Source organism: Cydia strobilella, chromosome 20, assembly GCF_947568885.1.
Source record: "Cydia strobilella chromosome 20, ilCydStro3.1, whole genome shotgun sequence".
NCBI classification, from domain to species: domain Eukaryota; kingdom Metazoa; phylum Arthropoda; class Insecta; order Lepidoptera; family Tortricidae; genus Cydia; species Cydia strobilella.
This window is the reverse complement of record NC_086060.1, coordinates 7,439,369-7,458,062: the sequence shown is the minus strand read 5'-3', so window position 1 is coordinate 7,458,062 and position 18,694 is coordinate 7,439,369. Positions and strand designations below refer to the sequence as shown.

General features: G+C 36.9%; 3 protein-coding genes across 3 annotated transcripts in view; 2 read left to right on the top strand and 1 right to left on the bottom strand.

Annotated features, from left to right (window-relative positions):
• LOC134750524 (BTB/POZ domain-containing protein KCTD9) overlaps positions 1 to 18,694 on the bottom strand; it is a 512,667-nt gene that overhangs the window by 72,579 nt on the left and 421,394 nt on the right. The window lies entirely within an intron of this gene.
• Positions 1 to 18,694, top strand: part of LOC134750523 (dopamine receptor 1) — a 129,780-nt gene that overhangs the window by 26,542 nt on the left and 84,544 nt on the right. The gene's annotated exons all lie outside the window — the stretch shown is intronic.
• On the top strand, positions 8,681 to 9,358 carry LOC134750782 (uncharacterized). The gene is made up of 2 exons (XM_063686025.1): positions 8,681 to 8,700; positions 8,860 to 9,358. The coding sequence occupies exons 1-2, from the start codon at positions 8,681 to 8,683 to the stop codon at positions 9,356 to 9,358; spliced, it is 519 nt and encodes a 172-aa protein (XP_063542095.1).

Below are 18,694 nucleotides of genomic sequence, written 5' to 3'. Positions count from 1 at the left end.
AAACATTGTATGGAACTCACTAATTAAAGTCAAACATGCCTTTGATGTGACTCTATTATATTTTAAATGAACGCATAATGGAATCCGCCAACTCCGCCAAGCGCTGGTGGCCTAGCGGTAAGAGCGTGCGACTTTCAATCCGAAGGTCGCGGGTTCAAACCCCGGCTCGTACCACTGTGTTTTTCGGAACTTATGTACGAAATATCATTTGATTTACCAGTTGGTTTTCGGTGAAGGAAAACATCGTGAGAAAACCGGACTAATCCCAATAAGGCCTGGTTTCCCCTCTGGGTTGGAAGGTCAGATGGCAGACGCTTTCGTAAAAACTAGTGCCTACGTCAATTCTTGGGATTAGTTGTCCAGCAGACCCCAGGCTCCCATGAGCCGTGGCAAAACGCCGGGATAACGCGAAGAAGAAGAAGAAGCATAATGGAATCCGCCATGAAATTTCATTTGATTTCGTGATTCTAATGAAGTTTTAAGACAAAAGAGTGTTTGTAATAAAGAGATGAAAAGATGCGCAGACAATAAAGTTTAATTTTGATAAATATAAATGCGACCTTAATTTTGATGTGTATTGCCATTTCTAAAATTAGCAGCAGTACATATGTACTTCCTACATGCTTTATTTCTACATGGTTAAGAAAATTTAATATATTTTTTTCATAATCACGAGCTTTGTGATAAGCACAGGCATTTGTTCTCGAGCCATTCATGACTTGACTTACTTTTTGATTGTCCTATGTCCCCTAGATGGGGCAGAGGACAGGGCCACAGTGCGCCGCCATCTGGATCGGTCTTGAGCTTTGTGCTTGACATCGCTCCAAGTCTTCCCCAATAGCCTTCGCCTCTGCAATAATAGTCCGGCACCAGGTCTGCTCTGGACGGCAACGTTTCATTCACGACAACGAGTCATTCATGGGCATTTTATATATATCGTTGTCTGAGTACCCACAACACAAGCCTTATGAAGCCTTATTAGCCTGTTTTATGAAGACGTTAAAGTGTTCAGATATTTTTGAGCATCGTGGCTGACACATATCTGATGGAAACTGTATCAACAATCCGTACCGTCATACATGACAAAGTGATATTTTTATTATTAAAAAATTGGATAGGTCGGTTTATAAAATATACTTCTGAAGTTAGGTATTTCAGAATATAATTAAATAGTACGCTATTTTTGTTGATGATTTTTATCGTCAGCTACAACGTTTTGTCCCTCCCATTCCAGTCAAGTTTTACTCGATATTTTTCATTAAAGCAATTTCAAAAAATACTTCCAGCTTTTATTAACCACCAATTTATAGATGGCTCAACGGATCAAAGTTGAAAACTCCGGTTTTATTGATAGCAACGGACATCAAATTGCTCTTATCTTTTTCATCAAACCGAACTTTGTTATAAAGTTATGCTCAGACATTCTCATAGATTGTACGAGGTCAGGCGATTCCCGATTGCCAGTTTAATTTTACCTAGAGCCCCGCAAAAATTCGGTCCGGGGGCTTACGCTGCGTGTTACGTAAGCGATCAACTCGCGAACGCGAAGCGAAGCAACGCGGCGCGGCGCGACGGCCCCACGGCGTTCGCGTTCGCAACGAAATCGCCCACGTAGGACACTTCTATAGGTATAGACTTTTATTTTTAATGTAAATTGTATTATTATTCTCTTTATTTATTATTTTTCTTATGTATTTATGTATTATTATTATTATTATTATTTTAAATTGTAATGTTAATTGTATTTTTAAATTGTAATTGTAATTGTATGAGCTAAATAGCTTGAAATAAATGAATTTTATTTATTTTATTTTTATTTTATAGTCTGCATCTTCTCTGCGCGTGACCATTGCGTATAAGCGAGTGGCATGCGCTCACCAACAATGGTCACGCTCTCATCAACAATGGACACGCGCACGCACAAAACGAACAAAGACCCTAATAAATATCAGGCTAAAATTCCAACTTTAGCATATTGCCGGCTGCTAAAAATGAGTCTTCCTCGTTATTAATACAGTCGAATTTCGCTCGACACTCGTTTCGTCCAATGGAAAACAATAATAAAAACAAACAGAGACGAAGTTTTTTAATCCCTTTTTCCTTTGTCACCGGAGGACCATTTGGAAATAAACTTGAATATTCACCGTTTCGTTTTTCAGCCGATCATTGCCGCTCGTATATTTGTTTAACTTTTTGTCTTTTCACATTGTCACACTTGATTTTGCTGTTGCGTTTAAATTGTATAAAACGTGTCACTAAATAAAGTGTCGTTACATAACACAATGTATTTTATTTTAACATCCCTATACTCTATCAATGCAAATAAATAATTTTTGAGTGATAAATTGTGTAATTTTTACATTGCCTGGTTACTAACTAGTTGAATGTAAATACGCCTTTCTAAAACTATCTAGCCAAAATGGCAAAAATGGAACCCCTACAGTTTCGTCATGTCCGTTTGTCCATCGGTCCGCCCGTCCGTCCGTCAGTCGGTCCGTCAACACTTACACACTAAACTTGTCTGAATGTCAAAGTTCCTTCAACTTTTGAATAATCGCGCTGAATTAGTGTAACAGATGTCAAGACATGGACCGAATGGTGCGAGATGATGTGTGCTCGAGCATTCTACGTAATGGCGTAATCTGTTTACGCTCATTTCGGGATCTCTATTCTGATTGTAATAAATGTAGGGGAAATCGCATTCCCTTCAGAAGAAAAAAAGGTCCATATTTTGGAAATTACTTAGCTTAGGCTAATAATATGGACCTTTTTTCCTTTTTTTTAGAAAATAATTAAAGAAAAGAAAAAATTAACTGATGTAAAAAAAAAACTACAGTATTTCATGTTTCTAAATTTTCATCTTACATTAATGATACAAGTACAAGATTTTTTATTATTATTTAAATTTATATGGGCGATAATGTACAGTACATTATGCATAATAGGTGGCGATTATATACCTATTACTTACGTCACCCTCAACCACCAGAAGGCAAAATCCTCACTTTACCCATATTGGTTGCTGAATTTAACATTCGCATTCACTTTGGGCCTACAAATCAAATCCAAGTTACACCTTTAGCTGTTGATTTATTTTCTGAAACTCTTATCTTTTTCCAAGTATCTATTGGAAAAACAATCTTATGAAAAACGACGAAGATTGAAAATCGAACGAAAAAAGTCTGCGTTATAAAAACTTGCAAAAGTCAACAGTTAGTAGGAAATGTATGCACATATTTACTGTGGTATCGTCTGGTATCGTCATGTGCTGTAGTAAAATGGATGGGCAAAAACAGATGTACTCGTTGATATTCCGTGAGGTTTTGCCCATAAATTACCATGATATTGTTCGGTTTGTTTAAGAGTGAAAATAATTTGAACAGAGATTTTGGAAACAAAACATGAATAAGCCGTGATTTATTATTTTATATCCCTCTTATACACATTTTGTAAGCGCTGGTGGCCTAGCGGTAAGAGCGTGCGACTTTCAATCCGGAGGTCGCGGGTTCAAATCCCCGGCTCGTACCAATGAGTTTTTCGGAACTTATGTACGAAATATCATTTGATATTTATACCAGTCGCTTTTCGGTGAAGGAAAACATCGTGAGGAAACCGGACTAATCCTAACAAGGCCTAGTTTCCCCCTCTGGGTTGGAAGGTCAGATGGCAATCGCTTTCGTAAAAACTAGTGCCTACGTCAATTCTTAGGATTAGTTGTCAAGCGGACCCCAGGCTCCCATGAGCCGTGGCAAAATGCCGGGATAACGCGAGGAAGATGATGACACATTTTGTATCTAAGATCTATACGTTTCTACGAAATGTTTATATTGGTCAATTTTCAAATAAATTACAGTTAAGTTTGTATAATTAGATCCTAATAAATTAAAGACAATTAATTTATTAGGAAATTAATAATTATATTCAGGTAGTATAATAGTAAGAAATAGGTATAGCAAATAATAACAGGATTACAAAATAAATACCTGCTTACCTAGCACGCACAGGAAACGTAAGGGCTAATGAGAGTTAATGGAATCTAAAACGTAATAGGTGAAAGCATGAACTAAATACTGGTCTATAAGATTTTATTATTCTTAAGATTACTCGTAATTATACCCGCTTGTTCAACTAACAAAATTTCACATAACAACCACTTCCCGATTTCCAGTTAAAATGAAAGATAAAATTATCGGTTACCAATTTAAATGAATTTACCCAACTCACCGCATTACACACGATCATTGTCCTCTGTTATCGGAAAATGAGTTAATGCGCAGTTGAAATTAAATTTTACATTTCCAACCATTTTGCAGTGACGAATTAAATTCATTTATCGGTAAATTTTATTCAGTGCATATGAGACGTATGTACTTGTAAGTTCAGGACGATTTTTAACTGACTTCAATTCTAAGAAGGTTTGTATTCGGTTGTGGTTTTTTAACTTACTAGACTACTACAGCGTTATTTAAATGTTAACAGAGGTATTTTGTTTTTAATTGAAATATTTACATCGATTTTATAATTTGCTGCAGGAATGTCGCGCCGGAAATCTGCAGCCGACGTCATTACTACAGGAAACGTCAAATTTAATATCAATGTCTCGATAAAACGAAAAATTACAGCAGTAATGCTGTTGCAGTCTGAATCTGAATGTTACCTGCCTTTAAATTCATCAATGTCAGTTAACTCACTTTTCAATTTGTACAACTTATTACAAAACGGCCTCAAACCGCCAATTAAGTTCGCACTGTTTAACCTAACCCAAATATACATTATAATATTTATAACTAATTTAAATTAATTTTACAATCACTTTTTGCTACCTTTGGACTATATACATTATGACTGTTTTATTCAATTTGTGTACCTATCCAAATATTACCTACCTAATATGTTTTTCGTAAAAAAAGAACGCATTATTTAGTTTTGTGAAGATATCGATATTATTTAAGAAAACTCGCCAAATTTGAATTGAAAAAATATTGAAAATTTCAATGCATTTCAATAGGATTTCATTCGTCGTAGTTATGCAAAATCCATTTCGGAAATGCATGCTTCGAAAAAACCCGCACATTCTGATATTTTAAATCAAAAATACATGAAATTTAAATACTTACCCACTGATATTTCTGTGACCGCCAGTACAGTCGCCATCAGATATATCGGAGCGGCCGAGGCGGTCACAATATTTGAACACGCACCCTAACGCCCTGACAATAGAGGCGTGTTCAGATATTTGTGAGCACCTTGGCCGCTCCGATATCTCTGATGGCGACTGTACATGGGCTGATATCAATCCAATACGAGACTTGTAAAATTCGCTCCATTCCATTGGTGCCCGCGCTAAGAGCCTACCGCGAACACCGAAGTTCTCAAATAGCAAGCATCTTTCCCTGTCACTCGAATTACTCCTTTATATGAGTAAGAGAAAGATGCCCGCAATTTGCTAACTTCGGTATTCACAGTAGACCCTCTGATGTCGTTCCAGAATGTTCTGAACCGCAAGTTTTGCTCCTACTCGAGCCTCGAACCACAGATTATATAATACTAGTCTCGAACTAAGCAAGATCGAGTACACTCTAGTCTAGTTTCAGAGAATACTTAAATCTTCTCAAAGTTTCTATTAGGCCACTGAGCCGAATTATTGGGGAATTTACTGCTTGAAATTCTCTATACATGAAATTCTTCTTAACTTAGTAAAATATTGCTGTATGTTGTTCTAACGGCTCGTTCACATTGAGGTAAAAATTCAAAATTTGAAAATGTATCTAGAAATAGATCTTTAGAGATCTTTCATGAGTCAATAAAACATTTAAGATGTTTGGATGTCAATTCCAGCTGCATTACTGTCACGGCGTCGTTATTGCCGCCGCTCTATCAATAAATTTCCTTGTTAAAATGATCGACGGAATGAACATCATAATCGCGGCAGCAATGCGGCGGTAAACGTCACTCATTTTCTCAAGGAAATTGAAGATACGGCGGCAATAACGACGCCGCAACAGGAAAGCAGCTACATTTGATATCCGAACGTCATCACAGTGATATTATGATATAGTGGTGGCTATATGTAGTGGTGTGAAAATACGTAATCGCAAAAGCATTGTGTTATGAATATTATTATCCTAATGATAATAACAAAATAACGGAAGTAACGCTCAGTAGTGACACACGCACAAAAGGATACACGTCAAAGTGCCAACATAGCGATAACCGTCATCGTCAAAGAAGTTTTACTTCAATTGCGCGTAAAGATTACACGCACACACTTTTTTATCTTTCTACATCTTTTATTTAACACCAGAATACGACCCTCGTGGCTAAGAAGGTGGATATGATTTCACAAAAGATTGAATATGATATTATCTTTTTAGACCATTTTAACCCCATTCAACAAGGAATAAAGTAAATATTCAATATACATATATGCAATGCACTTCTAACTTATTTTGTAGTTAAGTAACTGGTTAGCGGCTACGCGAACAAATTGTAATAATACAATGCCATTGTTAGTACAGGTAAGTGAACAAGCTCAGTTGAAAAAATTAAAACTATACCTATTAACTTATCTTAGATATTACAACTATGCATGAAACATGGTGGTTTGCATTACAAAACAAAACACCACAATTCAATTATGAATTTTATTAACGCGAGTTAAAGCTCAAACTGCAACAACTAAGCCGATTAAGTGCAAACTCAGTTCTAAATGTGCCAATAACTTTAACTCAATTATCCTGGAATTGCGTTTGGAATTCCAACTTTAATTCCTTGTAGCAAAGTTGCAGATAACAAAGCATGGTTGTTTAATACTTAGATAAGTTAAAACTAATTCTACTGACAAAGTTTGCTGCGGTAATGTTGAGAGGTTAATCTTAAGCATAATTTTCTTACAAGTATGAAGTGACAGGCTATATTTGTAAAGGAATTGCCTGTGGTTATGTTAGATTGGAGGTAATTTTTAAGCATAAAAATAGTGTACAACGAGAACCAGAAAACATAAATACTTAACTGATGTATTTAATTTAGTAAATATATGGAATATATATGAAATAAACAATCTTTTTCTAGGATTTACTGGGCTACATTGTGCTCCGTTTAAGTATCTTAGGCACTGTCACTGATACACATACAAGGGAGGACGCAATCAACATCCGCACTCAAAAAACCTTACGCTGCAGTTCTGCGCTGTCCAAGCTTCTTAGTAGACGCACTAAGCTACGGATCTATAAGACCATGTTAGTTTAAAACTTATTTTGACGTTTTTTTGTATGAAAATGAATAAAAACTGTATTGTAAATTATCGCAATCTCGTCACAGTATCTTACAAAGCCGATGTGATGCGCACCCAACCGGGACGTAAGGTTATTAATACTCTCATTGATCCGAAAAATTACAACTACACGTCTACCCTGGCATGATGAAGGGAGCAGTTAAAAGGGAATGAATAACGGAGAGTGCTCCGAGGAATTGTTCGGATTAATCCATGCCGCTTCTTTCCGCCATCGCTCTACGCGAACACTTTTTCATCTTCACCACTTAGACGGTTGGCAGTCCTCAATTGCGTTTCTCCAGAAACTTCCTGTCTCGCTCAGCTACATTTTGGAATGAACTGTCGCCCGCGGTATTTCCTGACCGAGTCGACCAGACAGCAACGCACTTAGCACTTACCCTCTGGTGTTGCAGGTGTCCATGGGCGACAGTATTTGGCAGTAATTGCTTACCACGAGACGATTCGTCTGCTCGTGTACTTGGGGATACCTATTAGCTCCTGTATGGGTCGTTTGAAACATTTCATATATTTCTTGACCTGTGATTTTTTTATGTTACAGTAAATATTTTTAATGGTAGAGAATAAACGCTTAAATTACTTAATAAATTTTCACCACTTCTAATTATTGAAAGTCTGAAAATTTTAATCGGATAAGCAAGACTATCATAGTGTAAGAACTATCTTACTTAAGGAAAGTTGTGACATCATCAATTTTTTGAAATCTATTAACTAATAACGAGCTCGCAATAGCGCGCGTTTGTTAGTTTAAGTTACTAGCTAACAAACGCGCACTGTTGCGAGCTCGCTAACAGTTAATAGGTTCCAAAAATCAATGACAATGACACAACTTTCCTCTGTAGCAACTCACCTCGTTCTCCCCTATACAAACGACGACGAGTTAGAAGCGACGAAAGAGCTTGTAGATGGTCTCAGCTGATAGAAGGTTCTCCCCAGATTATCCTTTTATTCCAGAACAAAATATCAGTATTCAATTTTAAACTTAGGAAACTCAGCTTAAAATTTAAAATCCAACGTTAAGCAGATTAAGTGCAAATTCTGAGTGCCAATAAGTTTTATCAATTAAATAGTCCAGCACTACGTTGGAATCCACTTCAACTTGAATATTAACCTAGTGCAAAGTTGTATTTCAATTGCAGGAAAGTTAAACTCAGCTTAATCCTGGATTACGTTTCAACGTGGTTCAGACTTATTCTACTGGGGCAAAGTTTGTACGTTGAATAAATAACCTACCGGTAAATACCGATGGGAGAGCGTAAGAAAAATTATAAATACACAATTTTTGACGAGATTCGAACGGGAAGCGTTCCGAAGAATTGCTCAGATTAACACCTGCTACATTTTTCCGCCATCGCTCTACGCTACAAAATTACCATCTTTACAAGCAAGATGGTTGGCGATCCTCAACTGTGCGTTGCTCCAGAAACTTCCTGCCACATAAGCCTTGCTTGACTAAAAAGCAAAATTTACATTACTTAGGGCCACTTGCACCATCCCACTATCCCGGGGTTAACCCGTTAAACCGTTAACCCAGTGTCGAATTGTGCTAGTAACCATGATAACTCCAGGTTTAACCGGTTACTGGAGAACTCCCCCTATGGAACCCGCACCATAGGGGCGGTTCTCCCGTACCTAGACGGATGGCTTGACCGAACGCACGGCAGGCTGGGGTATAGACTGGTGCAGGTGTTGACCGGACACGGGTGCTTCGGTCACTACTTGCACAGGATAGGTCGTGAGCCTACCACAGCCTGCCACCAGTGTGGTGAGACGGACGACATGGCCCAGCACACTTTGGAGGTGTGCAAGCGCTGGGCCGTGGAGCGTAGGGCGATGGAGATAGTTATTGGGACGAATGATCTCTCGCTGCACAACGTAGTGGCGGCCATGTTGAGCGGCGAGAGATGTTGGGACGCGGTGGTCTCCTTTTGCGACACAGTCATTTTGAAAAAGGAGACCGAGGAGATGGAACGTGAGGAAGCCCCGAACGCTCATCCGATCCGAAGAAGGCGCATGGGAAGGAGGCGCAGGCGGTTTGCCGCTGTACACCGCTCCATACCCCAGTAGGGCAGCGGGTAGGAGACCCGCATAATATTGCCCTACACGGAAGGGGGGAGGGTTAGTTATGCGTTTGCTGACTCTTCCCGACCTGGTGTGAAGTCCCGGTTCAACCGGGCCAGGACTGCCGGGGGGGTGCCGTGGTCGACATGCTCGCGACCCCATTGCACCCCCCTCAACGGCATAGACGGAAACGCCGCAGTAGGTTTAACCGGTTAACCCCGGGTTAGTGGGATGGTGCAAGTGGCGCTTAGTGATAACCTATCTAAAGTGATACTGCAACTGAAGTTCATTGTGTTCCGACCCAGCAGAAACACCGGCGTTGGGCCGCTTTCCTTCCGTTAGATTGTCGTGACGGTTTCCTAGCAAAAAATACGCTTTCGTTTTAAAAGGAGAGGAACGCGAAATTTATATTTAATTTGTACATGTTTAACGTTTCATTTCGCTCTGACATGATTCCAAATATTCCAATATCATTCAAATATCAGTTTGATGTCACATGCACATTCGAATTGGCCTGAGTGTCACTAAGTAAAAAATAAATCGCAATAATTCAAAATTAATATAGTCCATTTGTATTTTTTTTTTATTTAATTTTATCGTATTTTAGTTTAGTGCCTTGCCTTGTGCTGGTGCTGTGCCTTGATCCGATAAAGTCCATAATAATGATAAAACAAAACTTCATTCTTATTCACAACGACGGGACTTAATCGCGTAAAATAAGTTTTAATTTCACCAACGTTTCGAGGACGGCGTTGTCCCCGTGGTCTCGGAGAAGACTGGCTCAAGTTGACATCAACATCTTCTAGGCGCACTTGGTCTTGTTTATTAACTTGAACGTTTTTCGTACTAGGGATGTCACCGGGTCGACACACAACACTCACAATATTCGATTTTTCAACTTTCGATATTTGTTTTCGCTTACACTTACTAATGACATGGGTTCCATGTGGATGAGATCTTAAAACCTTCGTCTCGATTGAAATTTCTATGTTTTTGATTTCAATGGCTTCACGGATTTTTCTACTATAAAACCCACGATCTGTAGAATTCGGCGATTAAGTCCCGTCGTTGTGAATAATAATGAGTAAAAATCGTGAAAGTTTAAATCAGTGTAAAATAAAACTTATTTTTTACGACGACGACAGACGAACACTTGAACAAGGTTGCCACTATGACCTCGAACCGCAAAAAGAGCGAGAAATTATACAGCACGCAATATCTGTTCCTGACACTGCCAATTGACCACGTAGCTCTGTAACGAGTATAAGGACTAAGAATTGATTTTTATTTCAAGTGATTTTTTTATTTGAGCCAATCTCGCGTTAAGAGTCACACAAACCTAGCCTATACATTAGAGCGAGTAGAAAATGTACATAAAAAACTTTCACCCTATTTTCTATGTATAAACTTTTTTTGCAGCGAAAACTAGTACCAGACATAGACAGCGGCGGCTGGTGATTCTATATTATGGGTGTTCACTATCACAGTAAAAAACTACACATTCAATTAACCGACACAAAATACGGTCATTGAACTCTCTTATAGAATTTCGCTATTACGAATATCTTGACTACCGATAGACGCTAACTGCAGCTCATTTTACAAATGGATTCTAGGTTGTGAATGTTGTTTTAAAATTTTATGGAAATATGTGCTAAATTGTTAACACATCGGTTTCGGTCCAAGCAAACTCACCGCACAGCCGTCGCCCGGCCCGCCCGCGCCCGCTCCAAACAAGACATATGTACTTAGGTAGGTAACACGATAAACTAAAACACCTAGTTACTTTTATCACAGCGACATAACACAACCACGGTGTTTTTGCATATTGATCTTATTTAATGACATATAAGTTTTTGTTTTTGACGAACATTGTTACGAAAGTTCAAGGTTTTCCTTTTATATTGAACTCGAGTCGATTTTGTAAACTTTTTTCACATTCTCCCGTTAAATTCATTCATTTTAAATACCTCACAACAAACAAATTATGTGCACTTACTGCTTAAACTCTTGGTTAATTATTTATAATAAAAAAATGCCAAAATTCCATTCACGCGCGTACTTTAAAATTGACTACTAACTAAGGTCTGTTTACAAACAAGTGACAATATAGCGCGCACAATGCGCGCGCATTCGACGAGAGGGCGCAAGGTCAAACGGGCTACGGAGCGCCGCTCCAATTTTACCTCTTTCTTCATAGAAAATCTTCTGTTTCACGTGCGGAACTGTAGCGAAACTTCTCTTTCGCTCTCATTGAATTTCCTATTGATTTTATGTACTAAATCTTTTTCATAGGAGCGCAATCCAAAGCGCTCCGCTTCGCGCGTTACCTATGATTCCTATGAAATTATAGGAGTAGGCCGAGTAGTATAGGCCGTCTATAAACTTATAATGAATAAAGGTAATTATTTAATTGGTATTTTACTTTTGTACGATAGATCTTAAAGAGTAATATATTAATTAGGCACTATAATTTCATTATGATTATTTATGGGAGTGCACTGCACAAGCGCTCCTTAGAGGAAGCCGCGCCTGGACATAGATATATATTATGTTACGTAACTGTTTATGTTATGTTTCTTCTAATTTAAGCATGTCATTTTAAAATGAGAGTATAACTTCAATTGTATGGGAGCGACTTTCTGGCGGCGGGTTCGTGTGACTCTTAAGGCGTCGCAGGTTCGAACCCCGGCTCGTACCAATTGACTTAAGTACGAAATTTTATTTGATATTCAATTTTATTCGGTAAAGGTAAGCATCGCGGACCTCAGGCTTGAAGTGAGCTGTGGAAAATGCTTTGACACCTCTAGGAAAATGATAAAATCTTCTTACCTGTTGTTGTTGTTGTCGTATTTTTACTCACTATTATATTATGTATACCTATAATGTACTAACCTTGAGTTACGTTTGTGCCAATGTTTCCGCTGGAACCGATTTACCTTTCCCAACAGGAACTTCATGAACAGATAAGTAAAAGTTGGAAATCACGTAAATCAATCTGTTAGCTCGATGGTAATATTGCATGAATAAATGAGAAATCGGTTTAAATTACATTTCGCTTGAAATTACAAACAGCTGGTACAAATGTTTGTTTACTGAAGGTCAAATCTTGAATGAAAGCCGTTTTCAATACGAAAATATGATTTTGCCGATTTGTAAGGGGTTTTAAAATAACGTGTTACTTAAAATCTGACAAGGTTTTTTTTAATGGAAGGTTTAAATACCATGTTATGTAACCATGTGGTAGTATGCAATGAACATCAGTTTGTTTATACTATTTTGCTTTTTCATTTATTCACGAAAAAGTAGTACTTATGTGCATTACATGGTATGTCGTTACAAGCATCAAATACTTTAAATAAATGAATGTGAATTTCTAGCAAAGAATTACAGATAAATAACCGCCGTCGTAAATAACATTACCGTCATTATGCCCTAGATTTCCAAAGAGAGGTTTGCCTGAGTCCCGTCGGTTGCCACCGTACCTACACATGATCCTCACAGAATTTAGTAGGGATTGAATAGACCATCGTTAAAGTTCCTGAATTTTTTAAAAGTTTGAGTTTAAGTAACGCAAAATTTGTCGAAGAGAGTTTGCTACATAGTTTCTATAAGTATGTGATCTTTACGTGTTAATTTATTATCTATTATATATCCTAAAAACTTATTAAGTACTAGAGTAAATTTAGTTTATTATGAATTCCGATCATAATGAAAATGGATATCTGATCATAATGAAAATTGATGAGGATCTGAAAGGCCCTTTAACGTTAATCCGTAGTCAAAATTGTAAAAAAAAAACGGCAGCCATTTTGAATTTCTAAATTGTTTGTTCAATCTCGTCGAAAATTAAACAGATGACTGATCCACTGTATAGTTTTTGGCGAATCGCGAGTTCTCAGTTCGGAGTGGACTACTATGCCTAATAAAAGTTCGAATATGATTAATCTAAAGCGTTTTTCCGTTAATTTATATTTCCTCGTTGCTAAAATTGCACATACATGGCTGTAAGGTCAACTTTTCAAATAAAATGTATTTTTTAATTACATCCTTAACATCATATTATCGATATTAGATAGATCGTATCCGACTGTCAGAAACCTAGTGGCAGATTCTCATTTAACAACTTGTTGCGGTTTTGATTTTCTTTTGATATATTGTGTCGCTCTTAGTACCAAAATAGCATAATCTAACAGATGGATTTACCTGAGTTTGAAGTTAAGCGACTCATATGGCCTTGAAGATCGCTCACGTTTAGTGTATACGAAATGCAATGAAACTCCTGCGTAAGATGCGCACCAATCAATGGTTTCCCATAAAAGTGATGCTAAGTCCGAATTTCATAGTCTGCCACGGCGGAACTTGCCGAAAGTACAAAAAAGATAGCCACTTCCGGTGCGAAAAAGGGGGGGTCATTTAACCCATCTGATACTGCAATAATAACTATGGCATCAGTTAGAAATTTACTGGTAGATACAGAAAAGCGAAATCTTTCATAGGAATGCGTAGAAGAGCGTATTCCCATCTTAAAGGCCGGCAACGCACTTACAACCCCTCTGGTGTTGCAGGTGTCTATGGGCGGCGGTAATCGCTTACCATCAGGTGATCCGTCTGCTCGTTTGCCTCCTATTTCATAAAAAAAAAACACCAAGACGATCGTGAACGTTGTATCAAAACAAGATGAAAACATAACAAAATGATTAATCAGGATCATCTGCCGTATGAAATAAATACGAAATAAAATGAAAAAATCATCAAAATTAATTTCTACACAACTATGGAGATATTTCATGACGCTATAAAATTTAATTATTTTAAAATTGTATAGAAACAATAGATCAGATCGGGGAAATCCTGAAGAAAGGCCAGGTCAAGAGCACCCTAAACCGGCGAGCGTGTATGAGGAATGTTATGAAAGTGAAGGAAGCGAAAGAGGTATGTCAGGATCGTCTCCTCATGCATACATATAATCACGCCTAGATATAATATTTGACTCAAGCAAACAAGCTTCTTGTGAAGCTACAAAACATCAAATATAAACCAAAGTTATTGAATATAATATTTTATACTAACGTAAAACGGGACACAAAGGAAAAATGAGGACATAAAAAGACTCCAAGCCAAGTATATCAGCGCTTGAATCACGTCTGTCAGGGGATGCGCAATAAAAGTAAAACTTCAACGTCTGTATTCATGTACGCGTAAGAAGGCTTAGGGGCCCATTCTGTAACAACAATTTTTAATGGCCTCTTAGCCTAACCAGTCGGTAGTGACCCTGCCTACCAAGCAGGAAGTCCCGGGTTCAAATCCTCGTAAGAGCATTTATTTGTTCCAGAGTTGGGGCTGTTTTCTATGTATTTAATAAGTACCTATGTAATTTGTACATATATATGAATTTTGGATTTTGGTGGAATTTGGAGTATCGCTCGTAGACGTATTATCTGTTTGCTAAAAAGGTGGTTTAGATAATTATATGTATATTTATTTTATAATATCGTCACCTAGTTATCAGAAATCAGACCACAAGCCTAAATTATATTTGTGTAAAATGATAGCATAATATTTACTATTTATTTTAACTTCACCAACTTTTGGTCTAATTTTGATCTCACCTGCATCAATAATGCGAGATGCCTTATACCTTGCATTTTTCGTGAAAACTAAACACTGTTAGCAGCTCATGCTGATCGGTGCACGCTGACTCATGGTCGTATCAAAATAAGATGCAAACCATATCAAATTGATAAAACAGAATTGGCCTCCAAGCTAAGTTGAAGTTGTGTCATAACTGTGTTTTCATTGTATGATCTGGATAATATGTATTTAATAATATTTTGTTGGGTGTTTGTGAACTGATTTTAATTTGATCGTTTTATTTATAGCCAGAACTGAATATGTACTGTTTTTCTCCGAGGTTATTGCCACCATGTTTATTAAATATTGTTTCCTTTGCGTACAAAAGTACGAAATTGTGTACCTACAAAAGTTGCATTCGTAACATAGCCTACGTCCACTGAAAGTAAATTGTTACGTTGCCTTTTTGAGACGTAAACAAAATAAACAATGCATCATTCTTAATTTCCCCATTCGATAATTTCCAGGGAACCGTCACAAACTGATTGAAGATTTACATCGGCTATAAATTCACGGCAAAACTGATTTCATAATCCCAAGGCTCGTTAAGGAATCAGAAGTTTAAATATTTGATATGACGCGCTCTAAATTGTCTGTAGCTTGTATAAACTTGAACATTTATTAAAATTTTCGAACTGAATCTTTGCAAGTTAAATTGTTGATCTTTGATGTAATTTTCGCTTCGTTGTGTGGGTAAGTATACTTAATCAAAGGTGTGGCAAAACCTTTAAAGTATTAAAAAAGCGGGGTTTAAAGTATTAAAAAGTCGAAAAATTTTGGGATCATTCCCAAAATTTTTCGACTCAAAACGCGAGTGACCCGTTTTGATATATTTAATATATCTGAGTCTCAGGCCAGTGTCACAAAATAGTGACACTGGCCTGAGATTGTGTTTTTTTTAATGTCAGTTTGAACGTGACCACCTTTTCCGACGTTCCGTACCCAAAGGGTAAAAACGGATCCCTATTACTAAGACTCCGCTGTCCGTCTGTCCGTCTACCGTGATAGCTAGACAGTTGAAATTTTCACAGATGATGTATTTCTGTTGCCGCTATAACAACAAATACTAAAAAGTACGGAACCCTCGATGGGTGAGTCCGACTCGCACTTGTCCGGTTTTTTTTTGTTAAAATAACCGCTGGTTTTATTTATTTGTTTCTTATTTATTATTTTCGTTGAAATTTTAAGTTTAGCGCAATATTGAAATTGTAGCAATGGAAAGCGGGTAAGATATTTTTTTACGTTAAAAAATTACGAATAAAAAAGTCTTTATGCAAAAAAATTCATTATGAATCGAGTCTCTTCTCTCCCACTAATAATACCAGAAAAATATTACAAAAACGAATAGAAGGTAGATAGGGCCACTTGCACCATTCACTAACCCGGGGTTAACCGGTTAAAACTCTACAATTTGACACTGGGTTAACAGTTTAACGGTTTAACCCCGGGTTAGTGGGCTGGTGCAACTGGCCCTTAGTTAACTTTTATAAATTTTTGTCCACAGTCAGTAGCCACTCACGTGACGGATATTTTATAATAATTATCCACAGTAGCCACTCAAATGACGGATATTTTATAATAATTATCCACAGTAGTCATTTTATTATTTATGTCCACCTTTCTGCAAGAACCAGGAAATTAGACATTTAATTATCAATAACGCCAATGAATCTGTCAAGCTGTCCTATCACCTCTGAAACCAATTCGACCACGTAACTCGACATAATCCCTACCCTCGTTTCCCGCGAGACAGATTGACGTGGCCCCAGTCACGCCGATTTATAACTTAAGACGACGACTTAAGGTCCCAAGTGACCTGTCAACTGTCAGTAAGACGGCGCACTTAGATTTAAAAACGTAGTTTACAGATTTAGTGAATTTATTTCGAATTATATTTAGTAATTTTTTAATACTCGTACCTGACGCTAAGGGTAAGGTTACAAGGTTTACTTAAAGTAAACATTGGAGAAATTAGAGGTTTTTAAGTTGATAAAAAGTAAATAAACGACTAATTGTACATTAGGCATAATTACAATTACAAATACTGTTGATTAACAGTTGTTGTTGTTGTTGTTACTGTTGAGTTGTTGTATTTTAGAACTAAGTATTCTTGCAAATAAAGAATCTTTATCTTTATCTTATCTTTAGAAATACACAAGAGATGCAACATCTCACTTATCCTTTTAAATAAATTTGGATTCGTGGCTACTCACAAAAACCTTTTATACTTTTAACGAAACGATGGAACTACCACTACCTATGTATTTTTATTATTATTAATTATTACAATGCTGTGTATATTTCGTACAAAATAAGTACTCTGTAATGTGGAATGTTTATGATTGTTTCTACAAAATTATATTTGACGTGTACCAGTGTACTAACAATAAGTAGTATCTTATCTTATCTTATCTTATCTTACGCACCTCAATAAAAACCCATAAAAAATAAAGGCAGACAACTGACAGCTAATGACTAATAAAGGCTATTTATCACTGATAGCAAGATGTCAATCAATTACTAATTATGCTGTCACACGCAAAGCTTTTGTAAAAATACTGAACAAAACAACGTTCCATGCCTGCAATACGGCCCTTGGGCACCAAAATGTTTAAAGGAAACTTAACTTTATTATTTTTAATTGAGATCTAATCTCCAATGATCATAAATTTTGAGATATATTATATAGATGCGATTAAAATACTAGTAGCTAGTAGTACTATATGCATAAAATGCGGTTATGCTCACTGTTTTTAAGTACCCTTGTTCGAGCTGCTGAGGTGAAAATAATATTACTTAACTAATTTTCGCGCGCCATTATGTTTTCTGGAAACTAAATTGTTAACTAATTGAGAATCAAGATCATATTATTATGATCTTTCGCTTGCACGGTACTCAAAATAAGCACTCGAAGAAATATCAAACTTTGCTTTCTTGTTGTACAAATAACTAATAAAATACAAAATAGTGTTTACAAAGATCCTCCAAAAATTAGATTTTTCGACAAGTCAACTGTCGCTTTAGTTGAATTTTATTTAATTTTTAAAATTTCTTATAGAAAGCCTGATACAGTCACCTGCAATAATATGTTACTCTTCGAAGGCCGCAAATAAATATGTGACACGCCCTTATGGCTCTAAAAATAAGATCGTGTCAGATACTATTGCGGCCTTCGAAGAGTAACATATTATTGCGACATCTGTTTAAACAAAGTTCATCTGTTATCCACGGAGGGAACGATTTACCACGTCCGTGAGTGCCTTCTTTGTTTGCATACGATACGGTTTCAAAAGTAATCCGCGTCCTTGCACCAATTGCGTCCTTGAAGTTTCTCGAAACGTGTGAGTCCAGTATCACTAAACTTGATACCCATCACTAGCTTTTCAAAGAAAAAAGCGAAAAAGTGAAAATACCGTGACTTTTTAAGCATCAAGAATTAAAGTATAGAAACAAATCATAAATACAATCATATTTTTTTAATACAATTAACATGTTTAATAAGCGTGAATTATCGTCAAATCGTAAAATAATACCAATTTAATCTGCGTCAGAGACAAATACATCGTTTTAAACTAAATTGGTCCCTTCGAAGAGCACAGGTGCGTATGAACACGACTCCAATTTTCCACCGATGGCTTTGTCAAAGATTTATCAAATTATTTATATTTGTTTCTTTTTTTTTGGATTCCTGTATAATATCACCACTGA

Excerpts from the sequence above, each read along its gene's own strand:
- LOC134750782 (XM_063686025.1), top strand. The coding sequence starts at position 8,681 with ATGGTTGGCGATCCTCAACT. Across the intron at positions 8,701-8,859 it reads ATGGTTGGCGATCCTCAACT|GTTTAACCGGTTACTGGAGA; the intron begins GTGCGTTGCTCC and ends TGATAACTCCAG.